The 21,789-nt window shown below is 31.0% G+C and overlaps 1 protein-coding gene across 1 annotated transcript; it reads right to left on the bottom strand.

Moving 5' to 3' along the window:
* Positions 1–18,417: 18,417 nt before the first annotated feature.
* Positions 18,418–21,569, bottom strand: LOC134726901 (uncharacterized). The gene is made up of 3 exons (XM_063591302.1): positions 21,208–21,569; positions 20,220–20,288; positions 18,418–19,040 (listed from the first exon to the last, which is right to left on the bottom strand). The coding sequence occupies exons 1-3, from the start codon at positions 21,497–21,499 to the stop codon at positions 18,553–18,555; spliced, it is 849 nt and encodes a 282-aa protein (XP_063447372.1). The 5' UTR covers positions 21,500–21,569; the 3' UTR covers positions 18,418–18,552.
* Positions 21,570–21,789: the final 220 nt, after the last annotated feature.

Here is a 21,789-nt window from a genome sequence, read left to right as displayed (position 1 = left end):
GAAACCAGGTATATCCTGAATTGTACATGTATCAGCATTCTACATGCCAATTTTCACCATACCTTTAAAGCCTTCTAACAAATTAACTGACCATCAAACAGAGATACACAAAAAAAAAAAACTGGTTTTCTGAAAATCTAAAATTAGTATACTATGGAGCGCATTAATCCTCAATTTTAAATGCAAACTCATAGACAAAAAAATTTTGGCTCAAAATGATCTAGATATATGTCTCTTTCATCAAAAGTTTCATTTCTGCATATTTGTTGGTTAGTTTAAGTAAACAAGTACATCAAAAGCACTATTTTGTGTCAGAGTAGGGCTACTTTTACATACGTTCTAAATTGGAGGGAGTAATTGGTGGTCTGACACCTAAAGAGCAAAAAAAGTTGATCAGAAATCTTTCGTTTTGTTTATTCTTGATCCTTAGTCAATTTGAAGTTAGAAACATTCTTTCTGAGCATAATGCGACTCATATTACAAATTTCACAGCTCAATTTAAACTGACTGTAATGTAAGCCTTTGATAGAAAATACTTGAAAATCTCATTTTGGACTTGAGGAACATAAACTTTCAATATCAAGATCAGTTTTTGTTGATTTATCCTTGTTTGTTCTACTGTTTTAAAGACTTTCCACAATTTTTACAATGAGTTTAATAAAAAATCCAAGGTATTGAAGAGTCAAGGAATATTGACCCCCCTTTTTTACACCTGGTGTCAGTAATGGAACTATTAACTGATCAAAAGTGCAGTCATGGTCATTTAACTGTTTTATTTACTATCAGTCAATAAAATTTAAGGTATAAAACTTTCATTTGGTATAATATATGAGATTTTTGTGAGTTTATGCAGTATTTATAGCAGCCTATGTTAACTGTCATATACATTGTATGCCGCAATGATATAAGTGGTAAAAATCAAATAATTTCATCAAATTTTCATGACGACAACTTTTTTGGGGTAGTAATCAACCCTTGTTTAAATATTTAACACCACAGAAACAACTTACTGTGCATTTATAACAATTTATAACATTTTTTATATGAAAGCATATTGTCAAGGTAGGAAAAGCTAAAAATAGCACACATTCAGGTTAAATGCTCTAAATTTGCAATTTGTGACTTTTTGCGCCAAAAAAGATTGAAATGTGGCTACTTTTATTTCAAATGATCAGTTAAGACCAAAAAATCAATTATTTTCTGAATTTTGGGTTTCACAGCATTTCTCTTAAAGAGCAAAAAAAGTTGATCAGAAATCTTTCGTTTTGTTTATTCTTGATCCTTAGTCAATTTGAAGTTAGAAACATTCTTTCTGAGCATAATGCGACTCATATTACAAATTTCACAGCTCAATTTAAACTGACTGTAATGTAAGCCTTTGATAGAAAATACTTGAAAATCTCATTTTGGACTTGAGGAACATAAACTTTCAATATCAAGATCAGTTTTTGTTGATTTATCCTTGTTTGTTCTACTGTTTTAAAGACTTTCCACAATTTTTACAATGAGTTTAATAAAAAATCCAAGGTATTGAAGAGTCAAGGAATATTGACCCCCCTTTTTTACACCTGGTGTCAGTAATGGAACTATTAACTGATCAAAAGTGCAGTCATGGTCATTTAACTGTTTTATTTACTATCAGTCAATAAAATTTAAGGTATAAAACTTTCATTTGGTATAATATATGAGATTTTTGTGAGTTTATGCAGTATTTATAGCAGCCTATGTTAACTGTCATATACATTGTATGCCGCAATGATATAAGTGGTAAAAATCAAAAAATTTCATCAAATTTTCATGACGACAACTTTTTTGGGGTAGTAATCAACCCTTGTTTAAATATTTAACACCACAGAAACAACTTACTGTGCATTTATAACAATTTATAACATTTTTTATATGAAAGCATATTGTCAAGGTAGGAAAAGCTAAAAATAGCACACATTCAGGTTAAATGCTCTAAATTTGCAATTTGTGACTTTTTGCGCCAAAAAAGATTGAAATGTGGCTACTTTTATTTCAAATGATCAGTTAAGACCAAAAAATCAATTATTTTCTGAATTTTGGGTTTCACAGCATTTCTCTTAAAGAGCAAAAAAAGTTGATCAGAAATCTTTCGTTTTATTTATTCTTGATCCTTAGTCAATTTGAAGTTAGAAACATTCTTTCTGAGCATAATGCGACTCATATTACAAATTTCACAGCTCAATTTAAACTGACTGTAATGTAAGCCTTTGATAGAAAATACTTGAAAATCTCATTTTGGACTTGAGGAACATAAACTTTCAATATCAAGATCAGTTTTTGTTGATTTATCCTTGTTTGTTCTACTGTTTTAAAGACTTTCCACAATTTTTACAATGAGTTTAATAAAAAATCCAAGGTATTGAAGAGTCAAGGAATATTGACCCCCCTTTTTTACACCTGGTGTCAGTAATGGAACTATTAACTGATCAAAAGTGCAGTCATGGTCATTTAACTGTTTTATTTACTATCAGTCAATAAAATTTAAGGTATAAATCTTTCATTTGGTATAATATATGAGATTTTTGTGAGTTTATGCAGTATTTATAGCAGCCTATGTTAACTGTCATATACATTGTATGCCGCAATGATATAAGTGGTAAAAATCAAATAATTTCATCAAATTTTCATGACGACAACTTTTTGGGGGTAGTAATCAACCCTTGTTTAAATAGTTAATTTAACACCACAGAAACAACTTACTGTGCATTTATAACAATTTATAACATTTTTTATATGAAAGCATATTGTCAAGGTAGGAAAAGCTAAAAATAGCACACATTCAGGTTAAATGCTCTAAATTTGCAATTTGTGACTTTTTGCGCCAAAAAAGATTGAAATGTGGCTACTTTTCTTTTAAATGATCAGTTAAGACCAAAAAATCAATTATTTTCTGAATTTTGGGTTTCACAGCATTTCTCTTAAAGGTGTCAGACCACCAATTAAAAATCCCTATCTGTTCAACCAAATTTTGCAATTTTCACAGCTTTCTAAATATTTTACCTTAAGTTTAACTTCATAGAAACCAGGTATATCCTGAATTGTACATGTATCAGCATTCTACATGCCAATTTTCACCATACCTTTAAAGCCTTCTAACAAATTAACTGACCATCAAACAGAGATACACAAAAAAACAAACCTGGTTTTTTGAAAATCTAAAATTAGTATACTATGGAGCGCATTAATCCTCAATTTTAAATGCAAACTCATAGACAAATAAATTTTGGCTCAAAATGATCTAGATATATGTCTCTTTCATCAAAAGTTTCATTTCTGCATATTTGTTGGTTAGTTTAAGTAAACAAGTACATCAAAAGCACTATTTTGTGTCAGAGTAGGGCTACTTTTACATACGTTCTAAATTGGAGGGAGTAATTGGTGGTCTGACACCTAAAGAGCAAAAAAAGTTGATCAGAAATCTTTCGTTTTGTTTATTCTTGATCCTTAGTCAATTTGAAGTTAGAAACATTCTTTCTGAGCATAATGCAACTCATATTACAAATTTCACAGCTCAATTTAAACTGACTGTAATGTAAGCCTTTGATAGAAAATACTTGAAAATCTCATTTTGGACTTGAGGAACATAAACTTTCAATATCAAGATCAGTTGTTGTTGATTTATCCTTGTTTGTTCTACTGTTTTAAAGACTTTCCACAATTTTTACAATGAGTTTAATAAAAAATCCAAGGTATTGAAGAGTCAAGGAATATTGACCCCCCTTTTTTACACCTGGTGTCAGTAATGGAACTATTAACTGATCAAAAGTGCAGTCATGGTCATTTAACTGTTTTATTTACTATCAGTCAATAAAATTTAAGGTATAAAACTTTCATTTGGTATAATATATGAGATTTTTGTGAGTTTATGCAGTATTTATAGCAGCCTATGTTAACTGTCATATACATTGTATGCCGCAATGATATAAGTGGTAAAAATCAAATAATTTCATCAAATTTTCATGACGACAACTTTTTTGGGGTAGTAATCAACCCTTGTTTAAATATTTAACACCACAGAAACAACTTACTGTGCATTTATAACAATTTATAACATTTTTTATATGAAAGCATATTGTCAAGGTAGGAAAAGCTAAAAATAGCACACATTCAGGTTAAATGCTCTAAATTTGCAATTTGTGACTTTTTGCGCCAAAAAAGATTGAAATGTGGCTACTTTTATTTCAAATGATCAGTTAAGACCAAAAAATCAATTATTTTCTGAATTTTGGGTTTCACAGCATTTCTCTTAAAGAGCAAAAAAAGTTGATCAGAAATCTTTCGTTTTGTTTATTCTTGATCCTTAGTCAATTTGAAGTTAGAAACATTCTTTCTGAGCATAATGCGACTCATATTACAAATTTCACAGCTCAATTTAAACTGACTGTAATGTAAGCCTTTGATAGAAAATACTTGAAAATCTCATTTTGGACTTGAGGAACATAAACTTTCAATATCAAGATCAGTTTTTGTTGATTTATCCTTGTTTGTTCTACTGTTTTAAAGACTTTCCACAATTTTTACAATGAGTTTAATAAAAAATCCAAGGTATTGAAGAGTCAAGGAATATTGACCCCCCTTTTTTACACCTGGTGTCAGTAATGGAACTATTAACTGATCAAAAGTGCAGTCATGGTCATTTAACTGTTTTATTTACTATCAGTCAATAAAATTTAAGGTATAAAACTTTCATTTGGTATAATATATGAGATTTTTGTGAGTTTATGCAGTATTTATAGCAGCCTATGTTAACTGTCATATACATTGTATGCCGCAATGATATAAGTGGTAAAAATCAAATAATTTCATCAAATTTTCATGACGACAACTTTTTTGGGGTAGTAATCAACCCTTGTTTAAATATTTAACACCACAGAAACAACTTACTGTGCATTTATAACAATTCATAACATTTTTTATATGAAAGCATATTGTCAAGGTAGGAAAAGCTAAAAATAGCACACATTCAGGTTAAATGCTCTAAATTTGCAATTTGTGACTTTTTGCGCCAAAAAAGATTGAAATGTGGCTACTTTTATTTCAAATGATCAGTTTTAAAGACCAAAAAATCAATTATTTTCTGAATTTTGGGTTTCACAGCATTTCTCTTAAAGAGCAAAAAAAGTTGATCAGAAATCTTTCGTTTTGTTTATTCTTGATCCTTAGTCAATTTGAAGTTAGAAACATTCTTTCTGAGCATAATGCGACTCATATTACAAATTTCACAGCTCAATTTAAACTGACTGTAATGTAGCCTTTGATAGAAAATACTTGAAAATCTCATTTTGGACTTGAGGAACATAAACTTTCAATATCAACATTCAGTTTTTGTTGATTTATCCTTGTTTGTTCTACTGTTTTAAAGACTTTCCACAATTTTTACAATGAGTTTAATAAAAAATCCAAGGTATTGAAGAGTCAAGGAATATTGACCCCCCTTTTTTACACCTGGTGTCAGTAATGGAACTATTAACTGATCAAAAGTGCAGTCATGGTCATTTAACTGTTTTATTTACTATCAGTCAATAAAATTTAAGGTATAAAACTTTCATTTGGTATAATATATGAGATTTTTGTGAGTTTATGCAGTATTTATAGCAGCCTATGTTAACTGTCATATACATTGTATGCCGCAATGATATAAGTGGTAAAAATCAAATAATTTCATCAAATTTTCATGACGACAACTTTTTTGGGGTAGTAATCAACCCTTGTTTAAATATTTAACACCACAGAAACAACTTACTGTGCATTTATAACAATTTATAACATTTTTTATATGAAAGCATATTGTCAAGGTAGGAAAAGCTAAAAATAGCACACATTCAGGTTAAATGCTCTAAATTTGCAATTTGTGACTTTTTGCGCCAAAAAAGATTGAAATGTGGCTACTTTTATTTCAAATGATCAGTTAAGACCAAAAAATCAATTATTTTCTGAATTTTGGGTTTCACAGCATTTCTCTTAAAGAGCAAAAAAAGTTGATCAGAAATCTTTCGTTTTGTTTATTCTTGATCCTTAGTCAATTTGAAGTTAGAAACATTCTTTCTGAGCATAATGCGACTCATATTACAAATTTCACAGCTCAATTTAAACTGACTGTAATGTAAGCCTTTGATAGAAAATACTTGAAAATCTCATTTTGGACTTGAGGAACATAAACTTTCAATATCAAGATCAGTTTTTGTTGATTTATCCTTGTTTGTTCTACTGTTTTAAAGACTTTCCACAATTTTTACAATGAGTTTAATAAAAAATCCAAGGTATTGAAGAGTCAAGGAATATTGACCCCCCTTTTTTACACCTGGTGTCAGTAATGGAACTATTAACTGATCAAAAGTGCAGTCATGGTCATTTAACTGTTTTATTTACTATCAGTCAATAAAATTTAAGGTATAAAACTTTCATTTGGTATAATATATGAGATTTTTGTGAGTTTAGGCAGTATTTATAGCAGCCTATGTTAACTGTCATATACATTGTATGCCGCAATGATATAAGTGGTAAAAATCAAATAATTTCATCAAATTTTCATGACGACAACTTTTTTGGGGTAGTAATCAACCCTTGTTTAAATATTTAACACCACAGAAACAACTTACTGTGCATTTATAACAATTCATAACATTTTTTATATGAAAGCATATTGTCAAGGTAGGAAAAGCTAAAAATAGCACACATTCAGGTTAAATGCTCTAAATTTGCAATTTGTGACTTTTTGCGCCAAAAAAGATTGAAATGTGGCTACTTTTATTTCAAATGATCAGTTAAGACCAAAAAATCAATTATTTTCTGAATTTTGGGTTTCACAGCATTTCTCTTAAAGAGCAAAAAAAGTTGATCAGAAATCTTTCGTTTTGTTTATTCTTGATCCTTAGTCAATTTGAAGTTAGAAACATTCTTTCTGAGCATAATGCGACTCATATTACAAATTTCACAGCTCAATTTAAACTGACTGTAATGTAAGCCTTTGATAGAAAATACTTGAAAATCTCATTTTGGACTTGAGGAACATAAACTTTCAATATCAAGATCAGTTTTTGTTGATTTATCCTTGTTTGTTCTACTGTTTTAAAGACTTTCCACAATTTTTACAATGAGTTTAATAAAAAATCCAAGGTATTGAAGAGTCAAGGAATATTGACCCCCCTTTTTTACACCTGGTGTCAGTACTGGAACTATTAACTGATCAAAAGTGCAGTCATGGTCATTTAACTGTTTTATTTACTATCAGTCAATAAAATTTAAGGTATAAAACTTTCATTTGGTATAATATATGAGATTTTTGTGAGTTTATGCAGTATTTATAGCAGCCTATGTTAACTGTCATATACATTGTATGCCGCAATGATATAAGTGGTAAAAATCAAATAATGTCATCAAATTTTCATGACGACAACTTTTTTGGGGTAGTAATCAACCCTTGTTTAAATATTTAACACCACAGAAACAACTTACTGTGCATTTATAACAATTTATAACATTTTTTATATGAAAGCATATTGTCAAGGTAGGAAAAGCTAAAAATAGCACACATTCAGGTTAAATGCTCTAAATTTGCAATTTGTGACTTTTTGCGCCAAAAAAGATTGAAATGTGGCTACTTTTATTTCAAATGATCAGTTAAGACCAAAAAATCAATTATTTTCTGAATTTTGGGTTTCACAGCATTTCTCTTAAAGAGCAAAAAAAGTTGATCAGAAATCTTTCGTTTTGTTTATTCTTGATCCTTAGTCAATTTGAAGTTAGAAACATTCTTTCTGAGCATAATGCGACTCATATTACAAATTTCACAGCTCAATTTAAACTGACTGTAATGTAAGCCTTTGATAGAAAATACTTGAAAATCTCATTTTGGACTTGAGGAACATAAACTTTCAATATCAAGATCAGTTTTTGTTGATTTATCCTTGTTTGTTCTACTGTTTTAAAGACTTTCCACAATTTTTACAATGAGTTTAATAAAAAATCCAAGGTATTGAAGAGTCAAGGAATATTGACCCCCCTTTTTTACACCTGGTGTCAGTAATGGAACTATTAACTGATCAAAAAAGTGCAGTCATGGTCATTTAACTGTTTTATTTACTATCAGTCAATAAAATTTAAGGTATAAAACTTTCATTTGGTATAATATATGAGATTTTTGTGAGTTTATGCAGTATTTATAGCAGCCTATGTTAACTGTCATATACATTGTATGCCGCAATGATATAAGTGGTAAAAATCAAATAATTTCATCAAATTTTCATGACGACAACTTTTTTGGGGTAGTAATCAACCCTTGTTTGAATATTTAACACCACAGAAACAACTTACTGTGCATTTATAACAATTCATAACATTTTTTATATGAAAGCATATTGTCAAGGTAGGAAAAGCTAAAAATAGCACACATTCAGGTTAAATGCTCTAAATTTGCAATTTGTGACTTTTTGCGCCAAAAAAGATTGAAATGTGGCTACTTTTATTTCAAATGATCAGTTAAGACCAAAAAATCAATTATTTTCTGAATTTTGGGTTTCACAGCATTTCTCTTAAAGAGCAAAAAAAGTTGATCAGAAATCTTTCGTTTTGTTTATTCTTGATCCTTAGTCAATTTGAAGTTAGAAACATTCTTTCTGAGCATAATGCGACTCATATTACAAATTTCACAGCTCAATTTAAACTGACTGTAATGTAAGCCTTTGATAGAAAATACTTGAAAATCTCATTTTGGACTTGAGGAACATAAACTTTCAATATCAAGATCAGTTTTTGTTGATTTATCCTTGTTTGTTCTACTGTTTTAAAGACTTTCCACAATTTTTACAATGAGTTTAATAAAAAATCCAAGGTATTGAAGAGTCAAGGAATATTGACCCCCCTTTTTTACACCTGGTGTCAGTAATGGAACTATTAACTGATCAAAAGTGCAGTCATGGTCATTTAACTGTTTTATTTACTATCAGTCAATAAAATTTAAGGTATAAAACTTTCATTTGGTATAATATATGAGATTTTTGTGAGTTTATGCAGTATTTATAGCAGCCTATGTTAACTGTCATATACATTGTATGCCGCAATGATATAAGTGGTAAAAATCAAATAATTTCATCAAATTTTCATGACGACAACTTTTTTGGGGTAGTAATCAACCCTTGTTTAAATATTTAACACCACAGAAACAACTTACTGTGCATTTATAACAATTTATAACATTTTTTATATGAAAGCATATTGTCAAGGTAGGAAAAGCTAAAAATAGCACACATTCAGGTTAAATGCTCTAAATTTGCAATTTGTGACTTTTTGCGCCAAAAAAGATTGAAATGTGGCTACTTTTATTTCAAATGATCAGTTAAGACCAAAAAATCATTTATTTTCTGAATTTTGGGTTTCACAGCATTTCTCTTAAAGAGCAAAAAAAGTTGATCAGAAATCTTTCGTTTTGTTTATTCTTGATCCTTAGTCAATTTGAAGTTAGAAACATTCTTTCTGAGCATAATGCGACTCATATTACAAATTTCACAGCTCAATTTAAACTGACTGTAATGTAAGCCTTTGATAGAAAATACTTGAAAATCTCATTTTGGACTTGAGGAACATAAACTTTCAATATCAAGATCAGTTTTTGTTGATTTATCCTTGTTTGTTCTACTGTTTTAAAGACTTTCCATAATTTTTACAATGAGTTTAATAAAAAATCCAAGGTATTGAAGAGTCAAGGAATATTGACCCCCCTTTTTTACACCTGGTGTCAGTAATGGAACTATTAACTGATCAAAAGTGCAGTCATGGTCATTTAACTGTTTTATTTACTATCAGTCAATAAAATTTAAGGTATAAAACTTTCATTTGGTATAATATATGAGATTTTTGTGAGTTTATGCAGTATTTATAGCAGCCTATGTTAACTGTCATATACATTGTATGCCGCAATGATATAAGTGGTAAAAATCAAATAATTTCATCAAATTTTCATGACGACAACTTTTTTGGGGTAGTAATCAACCCTTGTTTAAATATTTAACACCACAGAAACAACTTACTGTGCATTTATAACAATTTATAACATTTTTTATATGAAAGCATATTGTCAAGGTAGGAAAAGCTAAAAATAGCACACATTCAGGTTAAATGCTCTAAATTTGCAATTTGTGACTTTTTGCGCCAAAAAAGATTGAAATGTGGCTACTTTTATTTCAAATGATCAGTTAAGACCAAAAAATCAATTATTTTCTGAATTTTGGGTTTCACAGCATTTCTCTTAAAGGTGTCAGACCACCAATTAAAAATCCCTATCTGTTCAACCAAATTTTGCAATTTTCACAGCTTTCTAAATATTTTACCTTAAGTTTAACTTCATAGAAACCAGGTATATCCTGAATTGTACATGTATCAGCATTCTACATGCCAATTTTCACCATACCTTTAAGCCTTCTAACAAATTAACTGACCATCAAACAGAGATACACAAAAAAACAAACCTGGTTTTCTGAAAATCTAAAATTAGTATACTATGGAGCGCATTAATCCTCAATTTTAAATGCAAACTCATAGACAAATAAATTTTGGCTCAAAATGATCTAGATATATGTCTCTTTCATCAAAAGTTTCATTTCTGCATATTTGTTGGTTAGTTTAAGTAAACAAGTACATCAAAAGCACTATTTTGTGTCAGAGTAGGGCTACTTTTACATACGTTCTAAATTGGAGGGAGTAATTGGTGGTCTGACACCTAAAGAGCAAAAAAAGTTGATCAGAAATCTTTCGTTTTGTTTATTCTTGATCCTTAGTCAATTTGAAGTTAGAAACATTCTTTCTGAGCATAATGCGACTCATATTACAAATTTCACAGCTCAATTTAAACTGACTGTAATGTAAGCCTTTGATAGAAAATACTTGAAAATCTCATTTTGGACTTGAGGAACATAAACTTTCAATATCAAGATCAGTTTTTGTTGATTTATCCTTGTTTGTTCTACTGTTTTAAAGACTTTCCACAATTTTTACAATGAGTTTAATAAAAAATCCAAGGTATTGAAGAGTCAAGGAATATTGACCCCCCTTTTTTACACCTGGTGTCAGTAATGGAACTATTAACTGATCAAAAGTGCAGTCATGGTCATTTAACTGTTTTATTTACTATCAGTCAATAAAATTTAAGGTATAAAACTTTCATTTGGTATAATATATGAGATTTTTGTGAGTTTATGCAGTATTTATAGCAGCCTATGTTAACTGTCATATACATTGTATGCCGCAATGATATAAGTGGTAAAAATCAAATAATTTCATCAAATTTTCATGACGACAACTTTTTTGGGGTAGTAATCAACCCTTGTTTAAATATTTAACACCACAGAAACAACTTACTGTGCATTTATAACAATTTATAACATTTTTTATATGAAAGCATATTGTCAAGGTAGGAAAAGCTAAAAATAGCACACATTCAGGTTAAATGCTCTAAATTTGCAATTTGTGACTTTTTGCGCCAAAAAAGATTGAAATGTGGCTACTTTTATTTCAAATGATCAGTTAAGACCAAAAAATCATTTATTTTCTGAATTTTGGGTTTCACAGCATTTCTCTTAAAGAGCAAAAAAAGTTGATCAGAAATCTTTCGTTTTGTTTATTCTTGATCCTTAGTCAATTTGAAGTTAGAAACATTCTTTCTGAGCATAATGCGACTCATATTACAAATTTCACAGCTCAATTTAAACTGACTGTAATGTAAGCCTTTGATAGAAAATACTTGAAAATCTCATTTTGGACTTGAGGAACATAAACTTTCAATATCAAGATCAGTTTTTGTTGATTTATCCTTGTTTGTTCTACTGTTTTAAAGACTTTCCATAATTTTTACAATGAGTTTAATAAAAAATCCAAGGTATTGAAGAGTCAAGGAATATTGACCCCCCTTTTTTACACCTGGTGTCAGTAATGGAACTATTAACTGATCAAAAGTGCAGTCATGGTCATTTAACTGTTTTATTTACTATCAGTCAATAAAATTTAAGGTATAAAACTTTCATTTGGTATAATATATGAGATTTTTGTGAGTTTATGCAGTATTTATAGCAGCCTATGTTAACTGTCATATACATTGTATGCCGCAATGATATAAGTGGTAAAAATCAAATAATTTCATCAAATTTTCATGACGACAACTTTTTTGGGGTAGTAATCAACCCTTGTTTAAATATTTAACACCACAGAAACAACTTACTGTGCATTTATAACAATTTATAACATTTTTTATATGAAAGCATATTGTCAAGGTAGGAAAAGCTAAAAATAGCACACATTCAGGTTAAATGCTCTAAATTTGCAATTTGTGACTTTTTGCGCCAAAAAAGATTGAAATGTGGCTACTTTTATTTCAAATGATCAGTTAAGACCAAAAAATCAATTATTTTCTGAATTTTGGGTTTCACAGCATTTCTCTTAAAGGTGTCAGACCACCAATTAAAAATCCCTATCTGTTCAACCAAATTTTGCAATTTTCACAGCTTTCTAAATATTTTACCTTAAGTTTAACTTCATAGAAACCAGGTATATCCTGAATTGTACATGTATCAGCATTCTACATGCCAATTTTCACCATACCTTTAAGCCTTCTAACAAATTAACTGACCATCAAACAGAGATACACAAAAAAACAAACCTGGTTTTCTGAAAATCTAAAATTAGTATACTATGGAGCGCATTAATCCTCAATTTTAAATGCAAACTCATAGACAAATAAATTTTGGCTCAAAATGATCTAGATATATGTCTCTTTCATCAAAAGTTTCATTTCTGCATATTTGTTGGTTAGTTTAAGTAAACAAGTACATCAAAAGCACTATTTTGTGTCAGAGTAGGGCTACTTTTACATACGTTCTAAATTGGAGGGAGTAATTGGTGGTCTGACACCTAAAGAGCAAAAAAAGTTGATCAGAAATCTTTCGTTTTGTTTATTCTTGATCCTTAGTCAATTTGAAGTTAGAAACATTCTTTCTGAGCATAATGCGACTCATATTACAAATTTCACAGCTCAATTTAAACTGACTGTAATGTAAGCCTTTGATAGAAAATACTTGAAAATCTCATTTTGGACTTGAGGAACATAAACTTTCAATATCAAGATCAGTTTTTGTTGATTTATCCTTGTTTGTTCTACTGTTTTAAAGACTTTCCACAATTTTTACAATGAGTTTAATAAAAAATCCAAGGTATTGAAGAGTCAAGGAATATTGACCCCCCTTTTTTACACCTGGTGTCAGTAATGGAACTATTAACTGATCAAAAGTGCAGTCATGGTCATTTAACTGTTTTATTTACTATCAGTCAATAAAATTTAAGGTATAAAACTTTCATTTGGTATAATATATGAGATTTTTGTGAGTTTATGCAGTATTTATAGCAGCCTATGTTAACTGTCATATACATTGTATGCCGCAATGATATAAGTGGTAAAAATCAAATAATTTCATCAAATTTTCATGACGACAACTTTTTGGGGGTAGTAATCAACCCTTGTTTAAATAGTTAATTTAACACCACAGAAACAACTTACTGTGCATTTATAACAATTTATAACATTTTTTATATGAAAGCATATTGTCAAGGTAGGAAAAGCTAAAAATAGCACACATTCAGGTTAAATGCTCTAAATTTGCAATTTGTGACTTTTTGCGCCAAAAAAGATTGAAATGTGGCTACTTTTATTTCAAATGATCAGTTAAGACCAAAAAATCAATTATTTTCTGAATTTTGGGTTTCACAGCATTTCTCTTAAAGAGCAAAAAAAGTTGATCAGAAATCTTTCGTTTTGTTTATTCTTGATCCTTAGTCAATTTGAAGTTAGAAACATTCTTTCTGAGCATAATGCGACTCATATTACAAATTTCACAGCTCAATTTAAACTGACTGTAATGTAAGCCTTTGATAGAAAATACTTGAAAATCTCATTTTGGACTTGAGGAACATAAACTTTCAATATCAAGATCAGTTTTTGTTGATTTATCCTTGTTTGTTCTACTGTTTTAAAGACTTTCCACAATTTTTACAATGAGTTTAATAAAAAATCCAAGGTATTGAAGAGTCAAGGAATATTGACCCCCCTTTTTTACACCTGGTGTCAGTAATGGAACTATTAACTGATCAAAAGTGCAGTCATGGTCATTTAACTGTTTTATTTACTATCAGTCAATAAAATTTAAGGTATAAAACTTTCATTTGGTATAATATATGAGATTTTTGTGAGTTTATGCAGTATTTATAGCAGCCTATGTTAACTGTCATATACATTGTATGCCGCAATGATATAAGTGGTAAAAATCAAATAATTTCATCAAATTTTCATGACGACAACTTTTTTGGGGTAGTAATCAACCCTTGTTTAAATATTTAACACCACAGAAACAACTTACTGTGCATTTATAACAATTCATAACATTTTTTATATGAAAGCATATTGTCAAGGTAGGAAAAGCTAAAAATAGCACACATTCAGGTTAAATGCTCTAAATTTGCAATTTGTGACTTTTTGCGCCAAAAAAGATTGAAATGTGGCTACTTTTATTTCAAATGATCAGTTAAGACCAAAAAATCAATTATTTTCTGAATTTTGGGTTTCACAGCATTTCTCTTAAAGAGCAAAAAAAGTTGATCAGAAATCTTTCGTTTTGTTTATTCTTGATCCTTAGTCAATTTGAAGTTAGAAACATTCTTTCTGAGCATAATGCGACTCATATTACAAATTTCACAGCTCAATTTAAACTGACTGTAATGTAGCCTTTGATAGAAAATACTTGAAAATCTCATTTTGGACTTGAGGAACATAAACTTTCAATATCAAGATCAGTTTTTGTTGATTTATCCTTGTTTGTTCTACTGTTTTAAAGACTTTCCACAATTTTTACAATGAGTTTAATAAAAAATCCAAGGTATTGAAGAGTCAAGGAATATTGACCCCCCTTTTTTACACCTGGTGTCAGTAATGGAACTATTAACTGATCAAAAGTGCAGTCATGGTCATTTAACTGTTTTATTTACTATCAGTCAATAAAATTTAAGGTATAAAACTTTCATTTGGTATAATATATGAGATTTTTGTGAGTTTATGCAGTATTTATAGCAGCCTATGTTAACTGTCATATACATTGTATGCCGCAATGATATAAGTGGTAAAAATCAAATAATTTCATCAAATTTTCATGACGACAACTTTTTTGGGGTAGTAATCAACCCTTGTTTAAATATTTAACACCACAGAAACAACTTACTGTGCATTTATAACAATTTATAACATTTTTTATATGAAAGCATATTGTCAAGGTAGGAAAAGCTAAAAATAGCACACATTCAGGTTAAATGCTCTAAATTTGCAATTTGTGACTTTTTGCGCCAAAAAAGATTGAAATGTGGCTACTTTTATTTCAAATGATCAGTTAAGACCAAAAAATCAATTATTTTCTGAATTTTGGGTTTCACAGCATTTCTCTTAAAGGTGTCAGACCACCAATTAAAAATCCCTATCTGTTCAACCAAATTTTGCAATTTTCACAGCTTTCTAAATATTTTACCTTAAGTTTAACTTCATAGAAACCAGGTATATCCTGAATTGTACATGTATCAGCATTCTACATGCCAATTTTCACCATACCTTTAAAGCCTTCTAACAAATTAACTGACCATCAAACAGAGATACACAAAAAAACAAACCTGGTTTTCTGAAAATCTAAAATTAGTATACTATGGAGCGCATTAATCCTCAATTTTAAATGCAAACTCATACTACCGGATTTCAAATTTTATATTCACCGGAAGTCACGTGCCGTTGGTAATTGTGGGCAATCTTTGCCAAACAAAATAAATATTCCCCCACTTCAAATGGAATCTTATCTCTTTTTATCCTTTCTTTTGGATATTTCTGGAAATATTTTACATCAATAAGCACACAAAAGGTAAGGCTTTGTAACTACGTAAAAATTTTCAACCAGCAATAAAAATTTCTTGTCAAAATTATGTTTCAAAGTTCCCCCCAAAATTTGCTCTCAAACTCCAGACGTAAAAAATGGCTTCGGCGTTATGACGTTGTAGGAAGGCGTCCCAGAAAAAAAATAAAAATATCCTTGCCAAACGTCATAATTATTTGGACTAAGTGACAAGGCAATATTACTGAAAATATTATAGTGGACTGGTAAGGCAATATTCCTGAACTTATAAGAGTGGAAAGGCATTATTTAATGACACTGGCATAGAGGACTGTGGTGAGGCAATTTTCCTGACCTTATAATAGTAACAATGCAATGTTCCTGCACTATCATAGTGGACTGGGAAAAGGCAATATATCTGACCTTATAATAGTGACAAGGCAATATTACTGACACTATCATAGTAGACTGTGGCAAGGCAATATCACTGACTATATAGTGGACTATAGTAGGGCAATATTCCCGACCCTATCATAGTGGCCTGTGACAAGGCAATATTCCTGACCTTATCATAGTGGTCTGTTGCAAGGCAGTATTCCTGACCCTATCATAGTGGTCTGTTGTCAGGCAATATTCCTGACCCTATCATAGTGGTCTGTTGTCAGGCAATATTCCTGACCCTATCATAGTGGTCTGTTGCAAGGCAATATTCCTGACCCTATCATAGTGGTCTGTTGTCAGGCAATATTCCTGTCCCTATCATAGTGGCCTGTGACAAGGCAATATTCCTGACCCTATCATAGTGGTCTGTTGCAAGGCAATATTCCTGACCCTATCATAGTGGTCTGTTGTCAGGCAATATTCCTGACCCTATCATAGTGGTCTGTTGCAAGGTAGTATTCCTGACCCTATCATAGTGGCCTATTTCATAGCAATATAACTTATCCTTCCAGAGCAACCCATGGCAAAGCAATATCCCTAACCCTTTCAGAGTGGACTGCGACAAAGCAATATTACTGACCCTTTAATACTGGCGTGTGGCAAGGCAATTTTCCTGACCTGATCATAGTGGCATTTTAATATCCCAGACCCTATCATAGTGGCCTATAGTAAGGTAATATTCCTGACCTCATCATAGTGGCAATCCAATATTCCAGACCCTATCATAGTGGCCTATAGTAAGGCAGTTTTCCTGACCCTTTCATATATATAGTGGCCTATAGTAGGGCAATAGTCCTGACCCTTTCATAGTGGCCTATAGTAGGGCAATAGTCCTGACCCTTTCATTGTGGCCTGTGGCAATCCAATATTCCTGACCCTATCATAAAAGTGTTTAGAAAGACAATATCCCTTGCACTTTCATAGTTACCTGTAGCAAGGCAATATTCTTTACTCTATCATAGCGCCATTGTTTTTTCGGTAGTAGTCTAATACCCCCTTTTTCATCCCAATCGACCCATCTTGCACACTTTGTTCTTGTATTAAAGTATTTTCCACTGGACGTTAATCAAAATTTTAATCAATTGATCGGACTTTAACAATTTATTGTTTAAACTTTATAAATAAGTAGATGTGGTGTTATCATTAATGAGACATTTACCCACAAGAAAAAAAAATTGTGGATTCATCAAGTAATGGTTCACGGTTTTGCCTTCAACAATGAGCAAACACCATATCATATAGTGAGCTATAGAAGGCCCGACATCAAAAAATGTAAACGATCTGAACGACAAATTATACTGACTGATTTATGACAACATTATAAAACAAAAAATGTCAGACACCAACTAATGACGAGGTTCTGACTTTAGATAGGCACATTTAGAATGTGGCCGGTATTAACATGTTTGTGAGCGTTCAATCCTCCCCTAACAAGAAACTAAACAGAGATTAAATGAAAATAACTCGATTCGAGTTGAACGAATTAATATCAAGTGATATTCAATTCTCGCGTGTAATGAAATCTAAAGTTTGAACACGTACTGCTTTTTGGACTGTGGACCTGTTGTTCAGTTCTCAAAGTTACTTGACATGACATATACGTTATTTTGTCCATCTGATGAGTTCAGCCTTTTTCAACGGATTTTTATAGTTCGTTTTTATGATGTACTGTTTTACCACTGTCCTAGTTTAGGGGAGGGTTGGGATCCCGCTAACATGTTTAACATCGCCACATTATTTCCTGTAATTCAGTGGTTGTCGTTTGTTTATGTGTTACATATATGTTTTTCGTTCATTTTTTTTTATATAAATAAGGCCGTTAGTTTTCTCGTTTGAATTGTTTTACATTGTCTTATCGGGGTCTTGTATAGCTGACTATGCAGTTTGAGCTTTGCTCATTGTTGAAGGCCGTACGGTGACCTATAGTTGTTAATGTCTGTGTTATTTTGGTCTTTTGTGGATAGTTGTCTCATTGGCAATCATACCACCTCTTCTTTTTTATAAGTAGAATAAAAAAAAGTCATACATACAGCATCAAATATTTATTTATATATTCGTGATACAGATTTCCAGTGCATATTAAAAAATAAATTATGTATTTCAAAGTATGTTTCTAGTGGCTTATAAACTTTAAAATTGTTACACAATTTGACACCAGAAAGTATTTCAGATCTGACCGTATTTATCTAGAACAAACTACACACGTCATTTCTCTGCCATTGACGTAGGGTGGACAAGGGGTGGCTCCGTTACATCTTGAATAAACCGAGTACAAAAGAGATTTGTCGGCCCAGCTAGGTACTCTTTTGATATGATCAGGGTTTTCGTCAACACAGGTATATTCCGAAGCAGCTTTATGACTAGGGTAACCAGCCATCAGGTAACCATGGTATTCCATTTTCCAATTTTCGTAGCATGTTTTCCTCCCCGGTATCATGATCGTTGACGTTGCTTTGGTCACATGACAAACAGCACACTGAATTACATAATACGTGTATTTTTTATCAAAAAGTGTATTCTTGATGTTAATGTCCCAGTTATCGAACAAAGTAGCACCGATGAAAGGACTGCTGTTAGCTTTACCGTCATAAATACCCCACTGTGGTTCATTCGGAACACAGAGCTTGTTTGGAGCGCCACCACCCGTATATGAAGATCCACCAACAAAGCCTAAAACGATAAAATTACTACGAGGTTTGAGGTAATAACAGAAATGGAAAAATAAATAGGAATATTTAAGTTAACACAGCTACATGTAGTCAGAAATGGTTCAATGATTGGTTGTTTAGCGTTCCAATCTTAATTTCCATCGTCCCTGTTGACATTTTTTTTACTGAAACACGCGTCATGCTCTTTAACCGGCATAATTTTTTAAATTGTAATTTGGATGGAGAGTTGTCTCATTGGCACTCACACCACATCTTCTTATATCTATATACAAGGTTGGCATATATTGTATGCCGGTTAAAGAGCATGAAGCGTGTTTCTGGAAAATAACATGTAGTTATAAGTTATTAATAAAATCCTCTCTTTTTTTTTGTAGTTTTGACAAACTGCTTTCACTGATTTAGAAAGAAAGAAAAGGCAAAAAAGCGCAATCAGGATTTATTTATTTAGCATGAAACATAAACACGTGATACAATGTACAAAACAATTCTACGAGTATTTATTGTAAGAAGATTGCGTGAATGTTGGCTAAAATATTTGAAAAATATATAATATGCATAACCGTAAAACCACTATAATTATATGATATGCATTTTCAATAGGATTTTAATATGATTGAAAGCGAACTTTCCCTTCAAACGGTAAGATCTTGGTAATTTGAATTGATTTCTTGTACTTGATATATGTTGTGTACACGTTATCATTTTGTAATGGTTATAATTTGTACCAAAAAAATGTAGAAATTAAAATTTGTATGTTGACTTCGTACATATTACAATTTGTACATGTACATGAAGTGCATGTACATGTACAAATTCAATTTGTACAAAATTTGACAGAAATTCACTTATACAATGTAACTTAGAAAACTATCTAGATGGATACATGATATGTAATTGATACATTCATGCCAATTAATTCTGATAGTACAATAGAAACTAGTACATCAGAATGTTACTTATTCCTCTGCGCTTTATGATGCCCCAACTTATCCTCGAAATATCTGAAGTTTAATTATTGTGTCTGGAGAATATAGGTACCGCAATGGTACAGCTATATGAATTTAAAAAGTTATATGTCCGGTGTTTTTTGTATATGCATGTACATGTAGATGAAAAGGTGGTGCAGCACCTCTAAATGTAATAATGCAACTTTATCATATAAAATATTATAGATATTTACCGGTATAAACCATTTCTGTGTTTTCATTTGTGCATTTCGTCTTTCCCCATTGGATATAGGAGGTACCAGCTGAAAAAAAATGAGTCATTTCAAGAACTTAACATGGGAGTTCTGACATTGGTGTTCATACATGTACATCTATAATTACATCGAATTTATGTTTCATTATGATACGTTATTTTGATTGGCTAACAACGATCTCGCGTCCTTCTGAAATTAGCATTCATTTCACAATGAAATGTAATATGCATGATGACACGAGCTCTTACAATAAATTGCACATGTAAATCAAAGAAAAACTTGATAGAAACCGTGTTTTCATGATCCTAGCTGAAAGAAAGGTAATGTAAGTGTTGAATATTTCTTTTTTTCTAATTTCGCAGGGTTGTAAAAGAGTTGACTGTGCGCATATTATTAGAATGAAGCGCTTTTTCGCTTCACACAAAATGTTCTTCTGTTAACGCAACGCTTTTACATGCAAATGAATTTACAAAAAGAAGCATTCAATTCCAAAGTACAGAGTTCCTTTTGAAGAGGGGCGAAAGATACCAGAGGGACATTCAAACTCGAAATAAACTGACAACGCCATTGCTAAAACAGAAAATGACCAAAAGACAAACGATAGAACAAAAAAAAACAATAAATAAAAAAAACGACTGAGCAAAACAAACCCCAGTTTGTCTTATCGAAGTACATGTATATTAACGTGATGGAAACAAAAGATTAATGTTTTATAGAACAAAGAAGATTAAAAAACTTTCATATAGCCGACTCTCCTTTTCTTGATGACTTTTATGGCGTTTTCGGATAAACGCATTCGCCCTTTTAGATAAATTTAAATTGTAAAATCTAACAAGAATTTAGTGAAGAATGTATTTATTAATTAAAACACAAACATCTTACACACTGGTAGTTTGTTTTACTTGTCTGATATTTTTATAGTTAACTAAAAGACATATAATGGATGAAACTAATTAGTAATACATACTTTTCACTCTCGCTTCGATTGTAGTGCTGATCCGTTCAAGACCCGCATTCACAAGTTTCTTCATTTTATTCCTCATAACAAATTCAACACCTTCCTGGATTTCCTGCTGAATATATGCTTTTAGATGGTTGTTCATATTAGTGACGTCTAAGTGTGCTTTCAATGTGGCTCCCATTTTATCAAGTAGTGGCATTGCTATCCCATCTCGGCACTTGTCTCCGGTACATTTATGTGCACCAGTGGAACCAACCAGGCAGGACAGAAAAACGTAAAAGATTACCAGACTTTCCATTGCAATTCACCAATTTGTAAACACAAACAACTATCTTCAGCTGGGGCTATAGCAAAATGACATGTGTGCAAGGTTTTATTTTATTTATTTACGTGTTATATTCTCATAAAGGAGTGACAACTATACAGAAATGTGTCACTTAGTCAGATAGTGTTACATACACCAAAATCAATAATATTTTTTTTGGAAATTCATTTTGAAAATTCTTAGAAATTTTCAAATAACCTTCCTGATACAGACATTTATTTAAAGTAAACAAACTGCATTTTTTTAAATTCTTTCTATATATA

Source organism: Mytilus trossulus, chromosome 7 (genome assembly GCF_036588685.1).
Source record: "Mytilus trossulus isolate FHL-02 chromosome 7, PNRI_Mtr1.1.1.hap1, whole genome shotgun sequence".
NCBI lineage: Eukaryota > Metazoa > Mollusca > Bivalvia > Mytilida > Mytilidae > Mytilus > Mytilus trossulus.
This window is presented reverse-complemented; position numbering and strand designations above follow the sequence as displayed.